The sequence below is a fragment of the Lichenostomus cassidix genome, chromosome 3, assembly GCF_008360975.1.
Source record: "Lichenostomus cassidix isolate B80296 chromosome 3, HeHo_3.0, whole genome shotgun sequence".
In the NCBI taxonomy this organism is placed as follows: domain Eukaryota; kingdom Metazoa; phylum Chordata; class Aves; order Passeriformes; family Meliphagidae; genus Lichenostomus; species Lichenostomus cassidix.
In genome coordinates, this window is record NC_139483.1 from 49,111,773 (window position 1) to 49,131,093 (window position 19,321).

The window sequence follows — 19,321 nt, forward strand, 5'->3', positions numbered from 1 at the left end:
AGCTTATACATATTCAGTAAAGTGACTAGTTTTTATCAGTTCTTACAGATCAAATATGTGAGAGCACACTGCAAAATTAAAGGGCTATGGTAGAAAAGCTGCTCTCTTTTCATAGCTGTGAGACAAGAAATAATACATTTCTGTGGCTGAAATTGTTTCGCTAAAACACGAGGGGAAAGAGTTGCGTAGGACTAGTCATGTACTAATGAAATCAGTGAGACAGCAGTACAGAAAGCAAGTGTACTGCTAGGCATATTTAAGATCAAACCATCAAAATCCATTCCTGCTGCATCCCTAGAAATAATCTTTGTTTTTTAAAGGACCATCATTTTAATAATCTTCAAAAAATTTCAATCTACTTTTTCTTTCTGCTTACCCTATAGTACACTGAAGATGGCAAGCAGTCCAGTTTGACTAGCAGAAACCAGATGAACTTGTAGCCTTGGTCATTACATCTGTTTTCCCCCAGGGCTTTTCATTTATAGTCTGAGTATATTTGATCTGGAAGCTACTGAAATTTAAACACACAACTCTGCAATGCCGTTCCTTGAAATCTCCTTTCAAAATACATGCTGGGAAACACTATCTTTCTGCTAGATTTTTCATTTAATGCAAGAGAAATTTTCAAAAATAATACATTTGGATAGTGGTGCTCTCCCTCATGTACACAAGGCTGTGTGCTTGTCTGATTATTGCTGTAATAAGAGCTTTTGTGTGGTTCAATATCACTTAGCATTGGATTTTCAGATCATGACTTAGAGGCAATTACTGTCTACTCCCAGCAAGTTGGAAGTTGAATGCTCTACTCCCTCTGATTATATCTCCAGAAAGTACATGCCAATAACAATCTGAGGATTGATTTCAAGTTGATTAATACTAGTAGTGAAATATAAAAGGACATCACTCAATGTACAAGTTCATCAGTCAGTTTATAGCAAACTGGTCTCTTGAAGAACATTCCAAGAAAGCTTCCAAGCATGTCATGCACCACAGGTCTACTTTACTGCTAATATGTAATTTAAGTGTCAAATTCAGAACACCACTGCTGTGCCCAGTCAGATGACAGAGGGAGATGTATAAGTAATGGATAGTCTTTTCCAACCTAATTGATTCCATGATTCTGTGATACCTTTGAGATGAAAAGTAGTGTCTGCAGGGAAAAGAGCGAATGAGGAGTAACAGATCCTTACACCCTTTGGAAGAGCTTTTGGAGACTGAGACTTATTTCCCCTGAAATAAGTTCCCACTTGCTATTTTGAGGAAAAGACAAAATAAATAGAAACTAAACTATGATCTGAAGCTAACTATCTCTCTTAATTCAGAACATTTTTTCTTTTAAATCTTTGAACTTGGTCTTTAAAGTTGGAAAAGTAAGCACCATTGACAAACAGAGCCAAAATATATCTCAGAGTTTGGAGGCAGCATAGAAAAGAAAAAGGAGATTTTTTTTCTTGTGTTTAGTCTTTATATGTGAGTACTATATGAATGCATAAAAAGAAAGCTCTGAATTGAATTTTGCCAGTATTGCATTGTAAATTGTAATCCCCTGAAACCAGGGGATTAATTTCAGATTGATCTATCTGTGGCAGAACAGACTCTACATATTAACACCATTAAACATCTCTTTAACCTGTCCCTTTGTGTTTCTCTGTACTTTGCACCATACTTCACAAATCCAGGGATTTGTCAGGGAGCAGTCCTACATTAGAATTTGTAATATTGGCATGAAAATCTATCTATTTCCAAAAAAGCACAGTAGGTTGAAATCTTGTATAACGTTTCGCTTTTCTAGGAGTATTTTTAGTACTTCATGTATTCATGTGCTTCATGTATTTATGTGCTTAACACCAAACAGGTGGTGCAGATTGCAATCCATTTCGTGGCCAGTAGAGATGTACTTAATTAGACCTTGCTGACCTTTCTTGACTTTGCAACACAAGCCTCTGACAGATGCCATGATGTCCTTGTTTCCTCGTAATGAGGAAAGGCCACAACAGATTTCAAAGCAGGTTATGGACACAAATATGCATAATGCATTTGTAACTCTCAGTGACCCACATTTCATACAGTTACATGACAAGTTACCAGTTCAGTCACTTTTCAGAGACAGCTTCATAGAGTTTGGGTTTGTCAGTTTTGCATGTTCCAAATATATGATGATCAGATGGTACAATCCTTTTGTATTCAGCTTTTGAATGGACTGCACTTTTAAGCTTTCTTTCCATAGATTAAGACCCAGGGAATCCTCTGGATTAAGTCAGAAAAATGGGACACAAGGAGTCCTCTGAAGTTTAGTTTGCTGGCTGACTTGGAACATTTGTGATATTAAGGTTAACTCCACGGTTACTTGTGATTTTCTTGCCCTTTGAAGCCTTTTCAGTGGAGTCTGATGGAAGCAAGAGAGCTGTTATAGTTCAAATCTTCATGCTGCCTTTTCCCATGTGCTCACTCTTCTTTACAAACTCTTGCATTTCAGGGTACAGAAGAGCTAGAATTAGTACAGAAGGCCAATCAGTATGACCAAAGATAATTTACGAATAAAGATTGAATAGAATAGTCCACTGTAGACTGGAATAAAAACAGCTGAGGGAGATCATGTTCAATGTGCAAAGAATCATGTATGATGGGGCGAAAATAAGGAATGCTTATGCAGTGCTTCTCACAACACAAAAGGTAGGTAGCATCAAAAACCTAAGCAAAAAGAAGCTAAAACTGTACAAAAAAGTATTTTCTTTGTTGTGCAACTTACTGCCTTGGCTGTGCAACTTACTGCCACAGGGTGGTTGTGCAGGTCAAAAGCATAAAAAAGATTCAAAAGGAATTAGATACATTCCCAGAAGAAAAATCTGCCAGGTATTACTGAAGACATGAGGATAAAACCACTGTCTCAGGAAGTGCCTAGTCTGCAAATTCACAGGAACCTGGAGAGTTTAGCAGAGGAAAGGGCACTATCCACTTTCTACCCTTTCTTTAAAAATGCCCAACTAACTTCTGTCAGAAATACACTATTGGGTAAAAACAACCTTGATCTGACCCAGAATAGCTGTTCTGTGCTCCTGATGCCTTCTTCAACTGCCTTGGCAACTCTTCAGGGATGAAAACATTATGGTAAATTGAAGACAGTTATGGGGATTTTTGGTTTTTGTCAGTCTTTGCAAAAAATATATCTTCAATGAGGCCATAAAAGTCTTGTCTCGTATTTCTGCCCGGGCATGTATATGAAGACTTTACATTTGCTTCAACTGTTCTTTACAAAAAAATGCTGTGAGGCTGTACTGAAAAGACAGTGCTGAATATTTGCTAGATTTATTTACAGCTCCCACTCCAGAGGCTTTTTCTCCCTAACTCTGTAATCCCTGCACTGAGCAGCACCGGTGTTTAATGTGTTTTGCAGTGCTTTGCCTTGCTCAGAAAGGTCATACATTGAAGGGTGCAGAAAGCAGCAGGAGCTCAGGAAAGACTTCACTGAGCCCACAGCTCTAGCCTCTGGTAACTCACTGTGTAATCAGGTGAGCAATGACAGATGCCATCCTATCATCAATGGTGTGCTTACAGTGTAAACAACCGAAACTGAAAACAAATCCTGAAAGGGTCTTGCTTGTCTGAGTCTTGATGCCCTCTGGGAGAGGGAAAAAAAGAGTACCTCCATCTGCTCTGAGGTGTCACAAAGGTGATGATGAGCCCATGTTTCACCCACAGCTTCCTTCACTTCAAATTTTTTTGCAATTTTTATTTCATGAAGGGAGTCACATATACAGAGCTTCCTGAGCAAAATGGAGACTAAGCTGCTTTTGCAAGTGCTGGCCAGTCCAGTCATGGGGATGCTTCTGGGAAGAGTAATTTTGAAAAATTTGGCTAAGCAGAATTTTTGAACCATGAACCAGGTGGTCTTCCTGTCATTAGAGGGAATTTCTTAGTATTTTGTGATTAAATTTGAAGGAAGTTCTCAGGGACAGGGACAAAGCCCATTTCTTTGGTCCACACTTTCTGCAGCATACAATGAGATCTTGACCAAGCATGTTGTTAAAATGGCCAAAGCACACGTAATACATGAGTTATAGTGACTAATATTATACTTGATTAAGATACTTGATTATCTTGCAGTCTAACATGCCTTTGTCTCACACTTTTCCACTATACTTTTAAATTCTTTCTTATGTTCCCAAAGACTAGAACTAGAGGGCAGGTGTGTGCACAGGCAGTATGACTTATGCTATCAGCAGAGATTGAAACTAGGACCACATAGCCTTCTTTGGCTACCAGAAGGCTCAGAGGCGTAGTGGCGTGGAGATCTCTGAAGTTAAGCAATTGCTGCTTACTAGCCTGGACAGAGAATTGTACTAATACACCTCTATTGCTCAAGGTATCTTGAGTAACTTGGCTTTCCTTACACACTCCTTGGCTGTGCTCAGAGCTGTGAATGTATCCTGGGATATAATCAGCATTCATGTAATGCAAAAGATCAGTAGCACTGGCACCACCAGGTGAGAGTTACAAAACCACACTGCTTATCTGTCACTGCATCTTAGTGATGTATGACCAGATACCAGATCTGCACAGGAGCCTTCTGACTTCCAGTTGGTCCAGGCTTCAGCTGTGCAGGGGATCAACAGAACTGACTCCTAAGTAGCCTCTACTGCTGTAGAAGGCTACTTTCAACAGCCAGGACAAAGCAAGGAGGATTTATGAGCTGTAAGGATGACCATAGAAAGCTTAGTTTTCTCTTCATGGCAGAAGACAGGAGGCTTCATCACCATCATCCCTACTCTGTAGCTGGACTTCCAGATATTGTGACATTTTAGGACACTTACCTTGATACAGAGTCCAAAGCACACAATTAAATGTGACCTCCTCCCTAAGCAAAGTTAATTCATGGAATGACTTCCAGCAAGACATGATTACTGTGATTTGGGTGAGTCCTATAGACAACAGACTCAAGGACTGATGGACACCTGTCCATATGGAAATGGAGGGCTACACATTAAATTTCAGCAAGCTGACTCATGGTACTCTGACATATACGCTCGGGAAGAGTCATCATGGCTTCCTTGTTTCTCCATCTGCACAATCTTACTGGCAGACCTTAAGATGCCCTAGAGACCCTGAACATGACCTTTGTTTCTCACAATCTGATGACATTACTACTGAGAGAAAGTGTTTAGCAGCACAGAATCCATTTTGCTTGAAGACACTGGACAGTGAGTGAAACACAAATAAATGCAAATCTTGGTTCAGTGACATCAATAATCTATGAAAAATACTGTAGCTCTGGTGAAGATGCTAGCTGCAAAGGCCTTCCTGTAGAGACTACAGAGAAATTAACCAGTGAGACCACGATGCATATAGCTAGAAATAATCTGAAATTAAAAATTAATTCAGTTTCATCAGTGGTTCCCTGAAAATAAACAATTAATTATTTACTACTTCTGGATACATATTTATCTTTTAGTGTTCCAGAGGTCCAAATGAACAGTGGCACATAATTTCTACATTAAGAATACCTAAATCACCATCATAGTGTGTGTTGTTGTTTTCCACCGAGGAAAAATAAAAACAAAGCCTTGAAAAGCCAGAAACTGACCCTCATGCTCGTTTCCACTAAGCACAAAACAGAATCAAGAGGAAGCATTTGGGTGGGAAACAATTCATCAGCACTTCAACTTAAGCCTTGACTTATAGCATCTTAGTGCTCTAACAATCTCAGGCACTAGCTCACCAGAGAAAATCACCAGATTTTTCATTCCAAGGAAGGTGGTAGAGCATGGTCAGAGACAAGAAACTTTGGGAAACTACTTTCAGTTTCTCAGAGGCTGGTTTATGCCCTGAAATTGGAAGCTTGATGGTATTTTTGTTAAAGATTGGAGTTTTTTTGTTAGTTGTGGGCTTTTTTGTTGCGTTTTATTGTTGGTTGGTTGGTAGGTTGATTGTTTTCGTTGTTGGGCTTTTTGTTTGTCTGGGTTTTTTAATCCCTAGTATTGTAGCAATAGGCTACACCTCTCCACCTCCAGCAATAATCTATCCACCTCTAGACCTTTCTGACATTATTGTAAATCCTTTTATTTTCTGACAGGACTTTTACATTCTGGCCTTAAAAGGCAACTATGGATTATGCATTCATTATACGTCTGAACACATGATGAGCCCTTGTAAGTATTTGGCTAAGGGACAGCCTTTGAAAGCCCAATATCCTATGGGAAATGCTATGGCTGATTCACCAGGTGCCAATATTCTGCCTGGTAATTCACAATTGGTACTCTTCCAATTAGCAGTAGGAGACATAACCGCTAATACTGCCAGCTGCTACCTGGAATGCCTTTCTTATCTGCTGTCTTTTTTCGCTGTCTGCTTGTCTTCTTGTATCTTTTAAGAGACACTCTGTAAGACAATGACATTGTAACACTCAATTAACCGACGCAGTCACAAAAAGGGCAAGTAGCATAGAGAGATAAGGCAGGGAAACAGCAAACTGAAGAAGGTGGGAGGTTTGGCGGGTAGGAAGCATTCCGGGTGTGAGGAGGAAGGCTGTTCTTTCTCCTGGAGGCTGGCTCGTCGGGGACATTAAGGTGTGCTTTCCCGTGAAGGCACAGACAAGCAGCTTAAATCGTGATCGTCTGCACTGGCGAGCTAGGGAGAAAGGCGTAGAGGTCTGGCGGGTAGGAAGCATTCCGGGTGTGAGGAGGAAGGCTGTTCTTTCTCCTGGAGGCTGGCTCGTCGGGGACATTAAGGTGTGCTTTCCCGTGAAGGCACAGACAAGCAGCTTAAATCGTGATCGTCTGCACTGGCGAGCTAGGGAGAAAGGCGTAGATCTCACAGCCACTTACTGACCGCACTCATTTCAGGGCATACCCAGCACCGGCACACACGGCGGTGCGCTGGCCTGGCTCCCCGCGTCCGGCCCGGTGCGGGAGCGCCCGAGGCTCCGCAGGGCGCTGCGGGACACCGGGGCTGCGCTGCGGCAGCGCCGCCGGGAGCGGAGCGCCGGGGAGCGGACCTACCCCGCAGGCCCGGGCTCTGCTCAGCAGCAGCAGCCGCAGCACCGCCGCAGCCACGGGCCCGAGGCGCGGGCGGACACCCAGCGCCCGCCTCCCGCCGCCCGGGGCGAGCAGGCCGGGGCTGCCGGCGCCCCCTGCCCGCCGGTCGCCATGGCGACCCGCCTGCCCGCCTCCCGCGGGGCTGCTGCCGCCGCAGGCTCCAGCTCCGGCGGCGCCGCTCCGCTGCGCGGCTCCTCCAACCCTAGCGCCGGGAAGGGAGTCCCTGTGCTCTCGCGGGCAGGGCCAGGCCCGGCCCCAGCCCCGCTGCGCCAGCGGGGCCTGCCCGGGGTGGGAGAGGAGGAGGAGGAGGAGGAGGGACTCCGCAGCGGCAACAACTGACGTGTCCCCGCCATGGAGCTCGGCGTGATTCATCAGCGGCGGCGGGGCGGCAGTGAGGTGCCGCGCTCCGCTCCCGCGTAGGCACTGCCGCGGCAGGGGCAGCCCCGGCAACCGCTCCGCCGCCCGCGCCGCCCTCCTCCTCCCTCCTCCTCCCTCCTCCTCCCTCCTCCTCCCTCCTCCTCTCTCCTCCTCTCTCCTCCTCTCTCCTCCTCTCTCCTCCTCTCTCCTCCTCTTCCTCGCCGCCTGCTCCTCTTCCCCCGCGGCTAGGCGAGGATCCCGGGGGAGGCAAGATGGAAGAAATCCTGCGAAAGCTGCAGAAGGAGGCGTCGGGGAGCAAGCACAGGGCCATCAAGGAGAGCTGCACCTGGGCCATCGGTAAGGGGCGCGGGCAGCGGCGCCGGGCTGCCCGCCGGGGAACGGAGCGGGGCAGGAGCTGCCGGTGGAGAGGTTTTGTAACGCCGGGGGCAGGGACACCTCAACAAACTTGTTCCGCGCTGAGCCTCCAGCGGCTGGGAAGGCACCGGAGCACCTGGGCCGTTCGAAATGCCCGGGAGCTCCGCGTTGTTGGAAGGGGCCGTGGCACCTGCTGCCGGTCCCGGAGAGCATCCGCTTCCCTCGCCTTCCCCACCGCCTGGATTTGCTTCGTGGCTCTTGCGAGGCAGATATACGGGTATCAGGAGCTGTCAGTTTCCGTGTATGTTTTGGAGGTGCTGTCTTTTCCTTAAAAGGCTCCCTCCCTCCCTTAAAGCATCGTAAAAAAATATGCAGTACAGTTTTTACGCTATCTTATGTTCGGGAATCCATCTTAAAAGCTAAAAGTTTTGTTTTACTGGATTCCATGAGCTCTTTTATCCTTGCAGTATAATGATCAGTGTAAGGAGTTAATCTTTTAAGGGAATACAAGCTTAGGTACATTTCAGCATCCACCCGTTTTCAGAGATTGTTTGTGGCTTGAAATGTTTTTTTTCACTGACAGCCTGAAACACTGATCGTCAAGAGCCTTAACTTTAAGCAGCATAACTGGAATACTTTCAGTTGCTTTAAATTTTTATTTTTCATCCATACATAGCCACAACATTCTGTGGAAGGTCAGACCTGTTGCTGTTTTGTTACTGGCCTTTCATCTTGATGTTTCCATGGGTTGCTTCATTAACTGTTAGTCCTGCACAGCAGCCATGCAAGTAGCCTCTATACTGCTCCAGTTTTAGTGTATGTGCTGCCAAAGTGCTGATATGTGAAAGGGAAAAGATGGTACTCGATGCCTTCTCATTGGGCATGCATTGTGCTGACAGATTTATGCAAAGCTTTGGCAACCTAGAGCAGCAGTGGTTGTTGTTCTGTCAGCTGGAATAGACATAAACTTTTGGATCATTGGCTCAGAGACTGTAGCCAGATGTATAACTGTGGTTGAACTCAGAAGTTTCTTTTTAAAACCCTATTGTTTCCTTTAATTAAACAGAAACCTTGGATTCTCCTGATGCTGCTATCAAGATACCTCCGTATCAGCTGAGGTAAGAACACTGAATCTGGAGTTCTGTAGAGCTTGTAAGTATTTGTAAAACTGAAGAAATAATTTTGAATTAAAAGTGAGGTAGATAGATGCAGCGCCTTCTTCTATGTGTTTTCATTTTTTTAGATATACATACCTAGGCTGGTAGTAATGGATAATTTTCTGATGAGCCCTTTGGCCCTGAATGAAATGTAAGGAAATGTATTAAAATGGGCATGAGCATGTATAGTGGTGACACTGGTTAGAAAGGAGGGCTCTCTTATGATCTAAAGAGTTTCTTTTCTAAATTCAATCTTCAGTATAAGCAATGATGCTTCTTAGTTCTTCTCAGTGTGCTTGTTTTCTTCCAAATCTAAATCTAAATCACATTTTGTTACTGAAAATAAATATTTTAGAAATTGTAAAGTTATATCATCATATAGCTAGGACACTGACTAGGAACTAAAATAATACAGTTTCTATGCCTACTTTTTCCTTTAGACTGCTAGATTATCTTGTGTGAGCCTTCTTCCCACCTCCATTTGTACACATAAAATGGGAGAGGTGGCATGGCCCTCATTTGTCTAGTTACTTAAAATCTCATTTTGGAAATTCTCATTGTTATGGAGTAAGTAAACAGGCAAAATTATTCACTGTCCTTTCTGACAGAACCATTGGGAAACATCAAAAGAAACTAGCACTGTTTAAAACAGAAGCACATTCTTTCACACAGCTTAATAGTTAAGATGTGAAATGCTTAGGCTTGCCTTATTAGAGAATGTAATGGTTGATAAAAGATTGCATGTGTGCAAAAGAGCACCTCAACAAATCCATGGAAGAAATTGATTGAAATCTATCAGATGCACAGGTACCTCTTCTTATTCAGAAACACTTTAATCAGAGATTATCGAGTTTATAAAGGCGTATGTAGGACTGTTGCTGTATGTTTGGCCTGTCTGTGGTCCTCTTACATATACACTGTGAACTGCTGACAGAGAGGACAGTCTTTTTGCCACGATATTACTCTCATTATTTCCTGGTGCTCCTTTCAGATACACTTTGCAGAGAAAGTTAGGGATTGAAGAGCTAGTTATTCCAGAGCAGTCACCAAACAGGGAAAGAATAATGGCAGTTCTTTTTCCCCTCTGAAATCCTGTCAGCTGCAGTCTGCAAGAGGCCTCAAGTCAAGGGGAGATGGATGTAGCACAGGTCTGACATGACCAGTGCCAGACACATGCATTTCCAACACAGGCTGGAAACAGCTGGATGACTAATTCCCAATAGCTCCATTAGAATTATGTTTGATTGACACTGGCTGGACAAAACTTGGCTCTTCACCTTCCCATTTATCAGCCTCTGTCTTTAATATGGTGTGTGGTCTTTGCTTTTATGTGCTATTGTCATTTCCTATGAATTAGTTAGCTAACTGTTACCACATTTCTTCCTTTTTCACTTGCCTACTACCTCTTTACAGAGAGGTTTTTTCCACTGTAAATCCCAGTCTTTTAAAATGAAGCTAATACCTTCACAGGTGTAGCAGTGGTGAAGTAAACTCTTAATGTTATGCTTGTCAGTAGCAATGCACTCATTTTCACTGGATGTCTTGCAAAATGAAAGGTATACAAGAGGACTTGAACAAAAGCTTCTGTTGTGAGGTCCTTGGTAAAGTTCTGCCACACAACCTTGGATTGTGTGGGAGATGTTGCTAAACTTAATCTTCACTCTCTGATAAGAAGCTACTGCTGGGTTCCAGATCAGCACACTGGGCCTCCTCTTGGGCTGAAGTTTGCCTGCATGATGTGCAAACTAGATAAAAGTTCTTTGCTTGGTATTTGTTAAAGAGCAGCACTGTGCTGGCTTGGTTCCTAACACTGGAAAAGAATTGAAATTTTTTTTTGAGCAAAAGAAATTGCTCTACTTGAAAGTAGAGCAACGGCTGTGACCAGAAATATAGCCAAGATACAGGATGGAGGCATCCTGGCCATGCTTCTTTTCTGCTTTCATCTTACATCAGGTGCAATTTGTATCAGCTGCTGTAACACAGATCAGCCTCTGGCTGCTCATCCACTTGGAATCTGAATCTACACTTTTCACTTTAGTTCGTTTCTTTCTAGAACTAAAGAATGAAGGCTGCTTACAAGAATGAGAATGTGTAAACTGTATACTTACTTCTTTTTTACTTATAAAATAAGAAGCCATTTTCTGCTTCTAACACCCCAGTTCTAGATGAGTAGAGGTTCTTCATAATGGGTTTTTTTTGTAAAATCATGGTCCTAGTGTGATAATGGGGAGGACAAGACATCTCTGCTTTTCCTCAGACGTATGACCATTTGAGTTTGAAGGGTCTTTTACATACGTTATATCAGCTACATACTTCTCCCCACTGTAGTATTGGGTTAGATAACTTCTGTGTTCTGGCTCGCTCCTGACCTACCCATAGTTTCCTCTCATGTAGGACTTGTGTTACTGAACATGAGGCAGACCACATTGTAGTTCCCTGATGTCTGTGCAATTAACTGGGGGGTTTAGCTGTAGCATTTGTATGGGAGATGTTTCCAGCACTTGTCTGATACCAGTTTAGATAGCACATGCCTGCCATATTTGGGAGCACCTGGGTGCTTTTGCCCCAGGGGAGTCCCAGTGACTGGACATTCAGGCTGGAATGTAATTTGTTAATTAGTTTGATAGAGATCTGTTGGGTATGTCTTCAGGGAGCTAGATGAGACTATTTTGCTCTTCAACTTTCTTTAATGTTAATTGGACTTATGAATCCAAATCCCAGTTAATGACCTTGAATATTGATTCTAGTGAGGGCATTATTTAAATGTCTCACTACCTAAAGAAATACAAATCTCTAAGAAATACAGACTTTCCCACTGAGTCTTGTCAGCTCTGCCTTGAGATAAGAATAGGTGTGTGATTTTTTCAGTACTTTTAATTTATGATCAGAGTATTGGGCAAGGGTATGAAATAGTAACAAAGATTAAAGTAGATCAAGATGGAGATGGTCTTAAGTCGGTTCAAGGCTTTGCTTTAGACATTCCATGAATTCTTGAGAAGGGAGAGTCACATAACCCATTGGTAACTGGTGTCTTGTTACCTGCCTTATACGATATTCGTCTCTGAACGTGAGTTATGAAGATTGGATATATACTGAGTACTTAAGGAGGCTGGATGGCTGACGTAAAATGAATCAGATAAGAGGAATTGATGTGCTGGTGTTTCAGTTGGTGAATTGACCATGTGGAAAACAGCTTAAGAGACCTTAATGTTGTCAGCCAGCAAACAGTTGTTAGCTACTCAGGCTACATTCATTTCACTATTTTCAAGATGGCAAATTCTCCCCTAAGGCCAACAGTATACACTGAACAAGGCTCTCTTTTTGGCTTGTTGTGATTTTAGAGGCTGAAATACGAGCTAGAAAAGGTAACTGAACAGACACAAGAAAATGAGCTTTGAAAAAGAATGTTTGATCGTAGCAGTTTAATGCTCACGAGGAATGAGGATTATCTACATATCAGAGAATAAAATAAGAGGCTAGACAGCACTTGCCAGTCACATACAGCTTTGAAAAAAACTTGGGATTACCAGAGTTTCTTGGAATGCTTTATGTAATGAATTCACGCCTTATAGGCTATTTAAAATTTAGTGAGCTGCTATCAGCACGGGCTTGCTGCTGTGAAGAGGAGGTTGGTTGGGACTTCTGAAGGAGCTTCTTTTTGGAAGGAAAGGGAATTACATTAGGTACTATGCCAGAAAGGTTCACTTGAATCACAGTATTGGGTTTGCATGGCCAGGTTTTGGTAGCAGGGCGGCTACACTGGTGGCTTCTATGAGAAGCTGCCAGAAGCTTCCTCCATGTCCAGCAGAGCCAATGCCAGCTGGCTCCAAGACAGATGTACCATTGGCCAAGACTGGGCCAGTCAGAAGTGGTGGCAACACTTCTGTGATAACAGATTTAAGAAGAAGGAAAAAAGAAGTTATTGGGCAGATGTAATTGCTTCCAGAGAAGAGCAGAATGAGAATATGTAAGAGGAACAACTCTGCAGACACCAAGATCAGTGAAGAAGGAAAAGGAGGATGTGCTCCAGGTGCCAGGAGCTGGGATTCCCCTGCAGCCCCTGGCGCAGACCATGGGGAAGCAGCTGTGCCCCTGCAGCTCATGGAGGTCCATGAGGATGCAGAGATCCACCTGTAGCCTGTAGAGGAGACACCTGAGAGCAGGCTGTGAACCTGTGGGAGGTCTGTGCTGGAGCAGGCTCCTGGCAGGGACCTGTGGAGCCATGGACAGAGGAGCCCATGCTGGAGCAGGTTTCCTGTTTGGACTTGCATCCTTGTGGAGGACCCCACCTGAAGCAGGCTGTGACTCCTTTCCCTAAGCAGTGGCAGGAACAGTGTGTGATGAGCTGACCATAACCCCCATTCCCTGTCCCCCTGTGTCATTGGGCAGGAGGAAGACGGAGTTGGAGGAAGGTGTTTTTAAGGTCTTACTTTACTTCTCATTATCCTGCTCTGGTTTTATTAATAATAAATTCAATTAGTATCTCTAATTTGAGTTGGTTTTGCCTCTGGCAGTATGTGGTGAGTGATCTCTCTCTGTCCTTATCTCAACCCATGATCCTTTCATTGTATTTTCTCTCTGCTGTCCCGTTGTGGAGGGGAGTGACAGAGTGGCTTTGGTGGGAGCCCAGCATCCAGTCAAGGTTAACCCACTAAAATCACTCTTGTATTTTACATTAGCCTTAAAAAAATGATTATCATTTCTTGAGAATACAGCTGGAGTTCAGAAGTCAGTGAAGAGGAGGGTTCTGTGTAATAAACCAGCTCATGCCCAGTTCTGTCTCCTCCTGTTTGTGTCCTAGTACTAACCATCTTGGTGCTACCTTTTAAAGGCAGTTTGGGAACTTTGGGGGAGCCAATGCAACGAAGAGCAGTCAGGAGCAGAAGTGTGTCTTAAACTTAGCTGAACACTGAAATATCTGTCCTCCTTGCATTTTTTCTATAGTTGCAAACATTTGGGGATGAAAGTGGTAGTTCTACTACTTTTTTTTATTTTCTTTTTTTGTATCTCTAGATTTGCATCTGACATACTTCTTGAGAAGTATGCAGCTTAAAATCTCTTAAATAAAACAACATGCTCACTCATTTTACATTATGTGTGCTCAACAAATAATAAAAGCAGTAAGAGTGATCATCACCAAAGAGCCAGTGCTATAGAGACTTCCAATCCACTTAGCTTTGCAGGTAATTTATCCACTTACAGAATCTTGAGTCTTGGGATGTATTTTGCCTTCTCTACGGTGAAAAAATGTTTGGGATTTCATTGTTTTTGTCTTCTCCCATCTCGTAATATTGTCCATTTTTTGTGTTAGTTTCTTTCTACTGGGAAAGAATGGATGGGAGAGCTGATATACACATAGCAGATCCCCTGACCAGAAGTAGGGAGCATGGGGGGGGAATGATTATCTCTGAGGGTTTTTTCTAGGAGGTGGTTTGAGCATATCTTTCTCTATTTTACTTTTTCTCTTTTTTTAAAACACTTTGATTCCTGCTCTTGCTGCCACAACCACCTGGAATTAGGTGCTCCTGTGCTTTCTTCCTGCATGTGACTGCTGGATGTGACTCATGCTGCTCAGCCATTACGTGGCCACTATCTGGCATTCAGCAAGAGGATTATGAGTTCCCTGGCAGGCAGCTGGACAAGAAGAGATTCTAGTGACAGTGTGGATTACTGACCTGCATCTCCTGTGTTAGCAGTTTACAGCCTGGATCCAGACTTTTGGGGGGCACTTTGTAGTCCATTTGGTGTTTTGGATGGTGTATATGCACTGGTCTTGATTGGGAGTGCACTGGATGTTGTACTCCCAGCTCTAATGTTGAGGAGTAGGTGAAAGAAAAACGTTTAGTGTTTAGAAAGGCAGTGTGGCACTGTCTGATTTTGGATCAATCTGCACGTTTAATCTGGCATATGTAAATAGCCCTATTTTTATAGTCTAATGTGCAGGTATATTTCTCTGCATCTGTTCTGGGACCCCAAAAGTCAGTAGTGTTGGAGAGGAAAGGGGTATGTAGGGTCAGTTTCCACTGAGTATGTCTGAATTCTTGCTGTCAAGACAAGATTCCAAAAGTGTTGGAAGGCCTAGGAGTCTCTGAAAACCTGTTAGCTGAGGTTATGACTCTTGAATGTATCGAGCAAGGTTTGGCATTGTTATGAAAAAAGGTGCATGATTTCTGTATGGTTTCTGTTACTCTTACTTGTGTGTTTGAGTGAGGTTTCTTTGGTTTTAGTGGTGGTTTTTTTTAAAGGGCAGTGCTTCCTCTTTCTGAAACTAACTTTCTGCCTTTCCTGATGTTCTTTGTATTAGTGAATCATAATATTCACCACTGCCTTGGGTCTTTGTTCCTTGTATAGACTCTTCTAAGAATTGATTATGCATTTGTGGCAAAAAGCCCACAGTGAACTGGTCTTGGCTGGGCTAAAGTTGATTTTCTTCATGGGAGCTGGTAGAGTGGGAGTGGGGAGCAGCTGGGTGGGGCTGGGGATGAGAGCAGCCGTAGTTTTAACTGTTTGGGTGACTTCTAACAACAAATGCAACTGAAATATTGATGCAAGGGTCTAAGAATGATAATGGGATAGCAGTGAGTGTGTTTGTTTTAAACATTTGATCACTTTCAGTGCTTGCAGAGGAGAAGAAAATGAGAACATCATGAGGCTTTTGATAACTGCTTTAGAGGGTGAAATATGGTTGGGGTGGGAAGAGGGGTGGCACTGAAATTGAGAGGGCTGTTTTTGTACTAAATAATGCTTTACGCTGCTGTGGTCTTTGTGTGATGCTGTGCAAGTCATGGCTTTTCTTTGTTTTGAAAATGAAGGGGTGAGTGGGAATAATGAAGTCCTTTTCTCACATTTCCTTTATTTACATTCCATGAAAAGTAACAAAGCTGCAGGAAATTCACCACCTTTCATTTCCTTGAATGTTTGTTTGCTTAAGAAATTGAATATGGTTAAGTGCAGTGAGTATAAAATTACGTAATGCATTGCAAACATGGGGATATTTTTAGCAGCCATTCCTTAGGTCTGTCAAGATTTAGCTCTGAACTGCAGTGAAAGTTGAATGGCATTGCAGATTACAGCACTGACCTTCAAAATGTAACTAGTAATGACCAGAAATATACCTCATTCTCCCATTTCTTCATCTGACTTCTGTAACTCACAGCTGGAGTGGAGAAAATAAGGTAATTTGCAGGATGTCCATGCTATAGTACCTCTGTGTCTCTTTTTCTATTCCCTCAGCCCTACCTTCTCCCAGCATTGTAAAACTTCTCCGGATGGAAGCTTAATTCTCTTAAAACACTTTATTTGTTATTTTCAATGTACTTAAATTTTGAAACAGAAATGCTTTCACTGGACAAATCCTTAGCTTCCCTTCCAGACTTACCAAATATAGGGAAGAGAGGTTTCATGGAGTAGTTTGATAAACTTTCAAAATTGTAGGCTGAGCAAGTCCAGCTTGTCACCTCATCTTCATACTCTAATTCAAATTATAATCAACAAAATCACCTAAAGGATACAGATTGCTTTATAATTACGGGCTTATAAGGTTTACATGTGTTATCAGGTTCCTTAAGAGCAGAGTTTGTGAGTATGACTTGTGCACAAAGGGCAAACATCTGAGGGGGTGGACCTTCTAGGGAGAGCAATGTTAATGTATCAGACAGAGATTACATGGGAGCTTTGGAGACCTGAGACATTTGATTATTATTTTGGCCTTATCCACCTGACTTTAATATTGTGTAGAATCTTTTGTTGCCTCTCCTCCTCTCAAATAAAGGTACACCTTGTGCTTATGTTTTTTTTGTTCTGTTTTTGTTTTCATCTTGACAACAGTGTCAGGTTCCTATCTAGGAACTTCATGTTTCTGTTGAAATCAAGATGTTATTAGTGAGTCTAGCAAGAAGGCAAATGACCTTAGAAGTGCTCTCCAGCTGAGTGAGTGTGCTGAACTACTTAATTATGATTGCATGAATTTTGTGGTCTTGGCTGCATTGGGTTGGCTGGAAGATTAAATTGTTCACATTTGCCTTTCCCAGGAGTAGAGCTATGCTGCTACTGTATTGGCAAATTCATTTATCTTGGAAAGTATGTAAATAAAAAAGATTAGAAATACCATTATGTCGCTTCTTTAATACCAAGCAGTTTTAAATTGCACTCTCATTCAAATTCCAGGTTGGAAAAAAAATATTAAAGTTCTAGCTAAGAAACTGTGTGAAATTACACTTAGGCATTATTCTTTACTTTCTTTTTCCTATGTCATGAAGCATTTGCTGATAAGTCACTCATATTTCCCTGCAAAGGCAAGCTTGTTTAAGCATTGTATGAGGACTTTGTGTCTTGGTTTGAAAAGCAAAAGGATTGAAGGGAAGAGGGAATACATGAAAAAAATAGGAAGGAAAAAATTAAATACTGAGTTGGCTGGAACTCTGAGAGAGAGCTGATGTCAGCAGGTGAGGTGAGAAAATCGGATATGGAAAGAAAAGAAGTGTTAACCTCAAACAAGCCTTTCCATTGTACCTTGATACAAGAAAAGAATTTTGTCCTCTGTAGGCAGGAAAAGAATAAGATTTTTTTAAAAAATAATATATGGGTGGTGAGACAGAAAAATGAAAATGCTTTCAGCCAGAAATTACATTTCTTTAGTTATTAGTTATTAGAGATGGAAGCTCACCGGGTATGTGAGAGGCAAATCTTGTGACATGGGAAACATGCACACAAGTGTCTCTATGCTTGTGAGTAACTGGAGTAAAATGATGATGCATGTCAGCATTTATATCTACATGGTATGGCAACAGTCTCCCAACTGGTTTTTTTTCAGAACCTGTAAACTGCGATACTGAGTGCTTGCTCATTCTTATGTAGCACGGTAGCACCAAAGTTGTCTAATGAAACATAATCATCTTGTTGTGGCACAGTGTCATAAAGATAATTTGTTGTTTAATTTTTTCTTGAAAAGGAGGATTCTAACTGGAAGGCTTCAGATTTTACTTTCATCCTATTGCTCTACTGTGTCTCTAAGTGCTATTGACAAACCAGTACTTGCACAGAGGTACAAATTTTATTGCTGGAGGGGTCTTTTGGATCATCTGGTTTGACTTCCTTCATTGTGGAGGTGGGAGAACTTGCCCTGTATTTGTATATTGTGGACTCCAAACCTTTCTCTAAGCTTGACTGTTACTCTCTTTGTAAGTGGGATGGTCATATTTCTGCAGTAATCATTTCTCTAGAATGTGAGCAAAGACTTGAAATCTTCCTTCTTCTTGAAGAGCTGTTATTTGAAAAAGGATGCATCTATTTCCTGTTCCTCCTCCAGGTTTTAAATACTTCCATTATGAGCCCTTAAGTTGTTGGTGGAATCTTTTATCAACATTCTATAAACAAGCACAGGATTTATTTTTCTACTTTTATAGTTACATGTGTTCATATGTACAACACTAGAATTTGTTTTATGTAAATTAAATCATACCCTTTTGTGCGAGGACAGTATTTGCTTCTGTTTGGTTTACTTAAGAGTAACAGCTGTGGGTACTTCCAGAATTCTAAGAATTCATCTCTACCATTTATTTTCTCATCATGGGCCAACTCTTCTGCTTGAGTAAGTGATGCTAATAATATTACACTGTGCTACTCTGTTCATTTTAAGCAGGCAAGATGGAGAAGATGTTTTCAATTGTCAGTTACTCTGACTAAAAAATGTCATACTTCAGCTGTGACTGTTATCCTGCCTAATAAACAGTGTATCAGAAAATGGCAAATGGTGAATCAAATTCTTTTCTGTTCTTTGACTGGGCTGTGAATTATTCTATGGAATGCAAGTTGCATGTTGATAAGGCCTTGAGGTTCTGAATTTTGCTTCTCCTATGTAATTTTCAGCAGGAAGATAATGCAGACAGCTGTCTTATTTTTAATCTTTACTTTTCAGGAATGGGATTAAAAATAATGTTATTAACACCATTTGCATGATGGGAAAAACGCTTCATTTATCATGCCCCTTTCCCTATGTCAAGGAGGGGAAGGTGGGCTGTGAGACTGCAATGCAGGCACTAATAAACAAGGAGTTAAGATTAGGCAATTTCCTATCTTCATTGCAGTTTTTATCATGAGAGTGAATTAATGAGCCATTATTCTTTTCTCACTAAAAGCTTTTTTGTCATTACAATGAGAATAGAAAGATTTTTATGATCTCTCTACTTACGATAGTAATTTGTCTCACTCTGACCTTTCCGGCAGTCTGTTTTGGCTGACCTGTCATAGCATCCATTATTCCAGGGAAAGAGGTAGGTTGACAAGCCGCTGCAAGCTCGGACAACTAGAAAGGTCATTGTAACCTAGTGTGCTGAATATAAAGGCTGTTTATGTTCTCACAACTCATTCTGCAGTTGGCAAAGTTGACAGTCATGGAGTGCG

The 19,321-nt window shown here is 42.1% G+C and overlaps 1 protein-coding gene across 4 annotated transcripts in view; it reads left to right on the top strand.

Annotated features, from left to right (window-relative positions):
• Nucleotides 1–7,121: 7,121 nt before the first annotated feature.
• The window catches only part of ARFGEF3 (ARFGEF family member 3), an 88,563-nt gene continuing 76,363 nt past the window's right edge, over nucleotides 7,122–19,321 (top strand). For 2 of the 4 annotated variants that reach the window (XM_085055676.1, XM_085055679.1), the window contains exons 1-2: nucleotides 7,122–7,745; nucleotides 8,830–8,881. In XM_085055676.1, coding sequence (XP_084911802.1) covers nucleotides 7,661–7,745; nucleotides 8,830–8,881 — 137 coding nt within the window. In that variant the 5' untranslated portion in view covers nucleotides 7,122–7,660. The remainder of the gene's footprint in view (nucleotides 7,746–8,829; nucleotides 8,882–19,321) is intronic. The other 2 variants (XM_085055677.1, XM_085055678.1) reach the window with 1 other exon arrangement.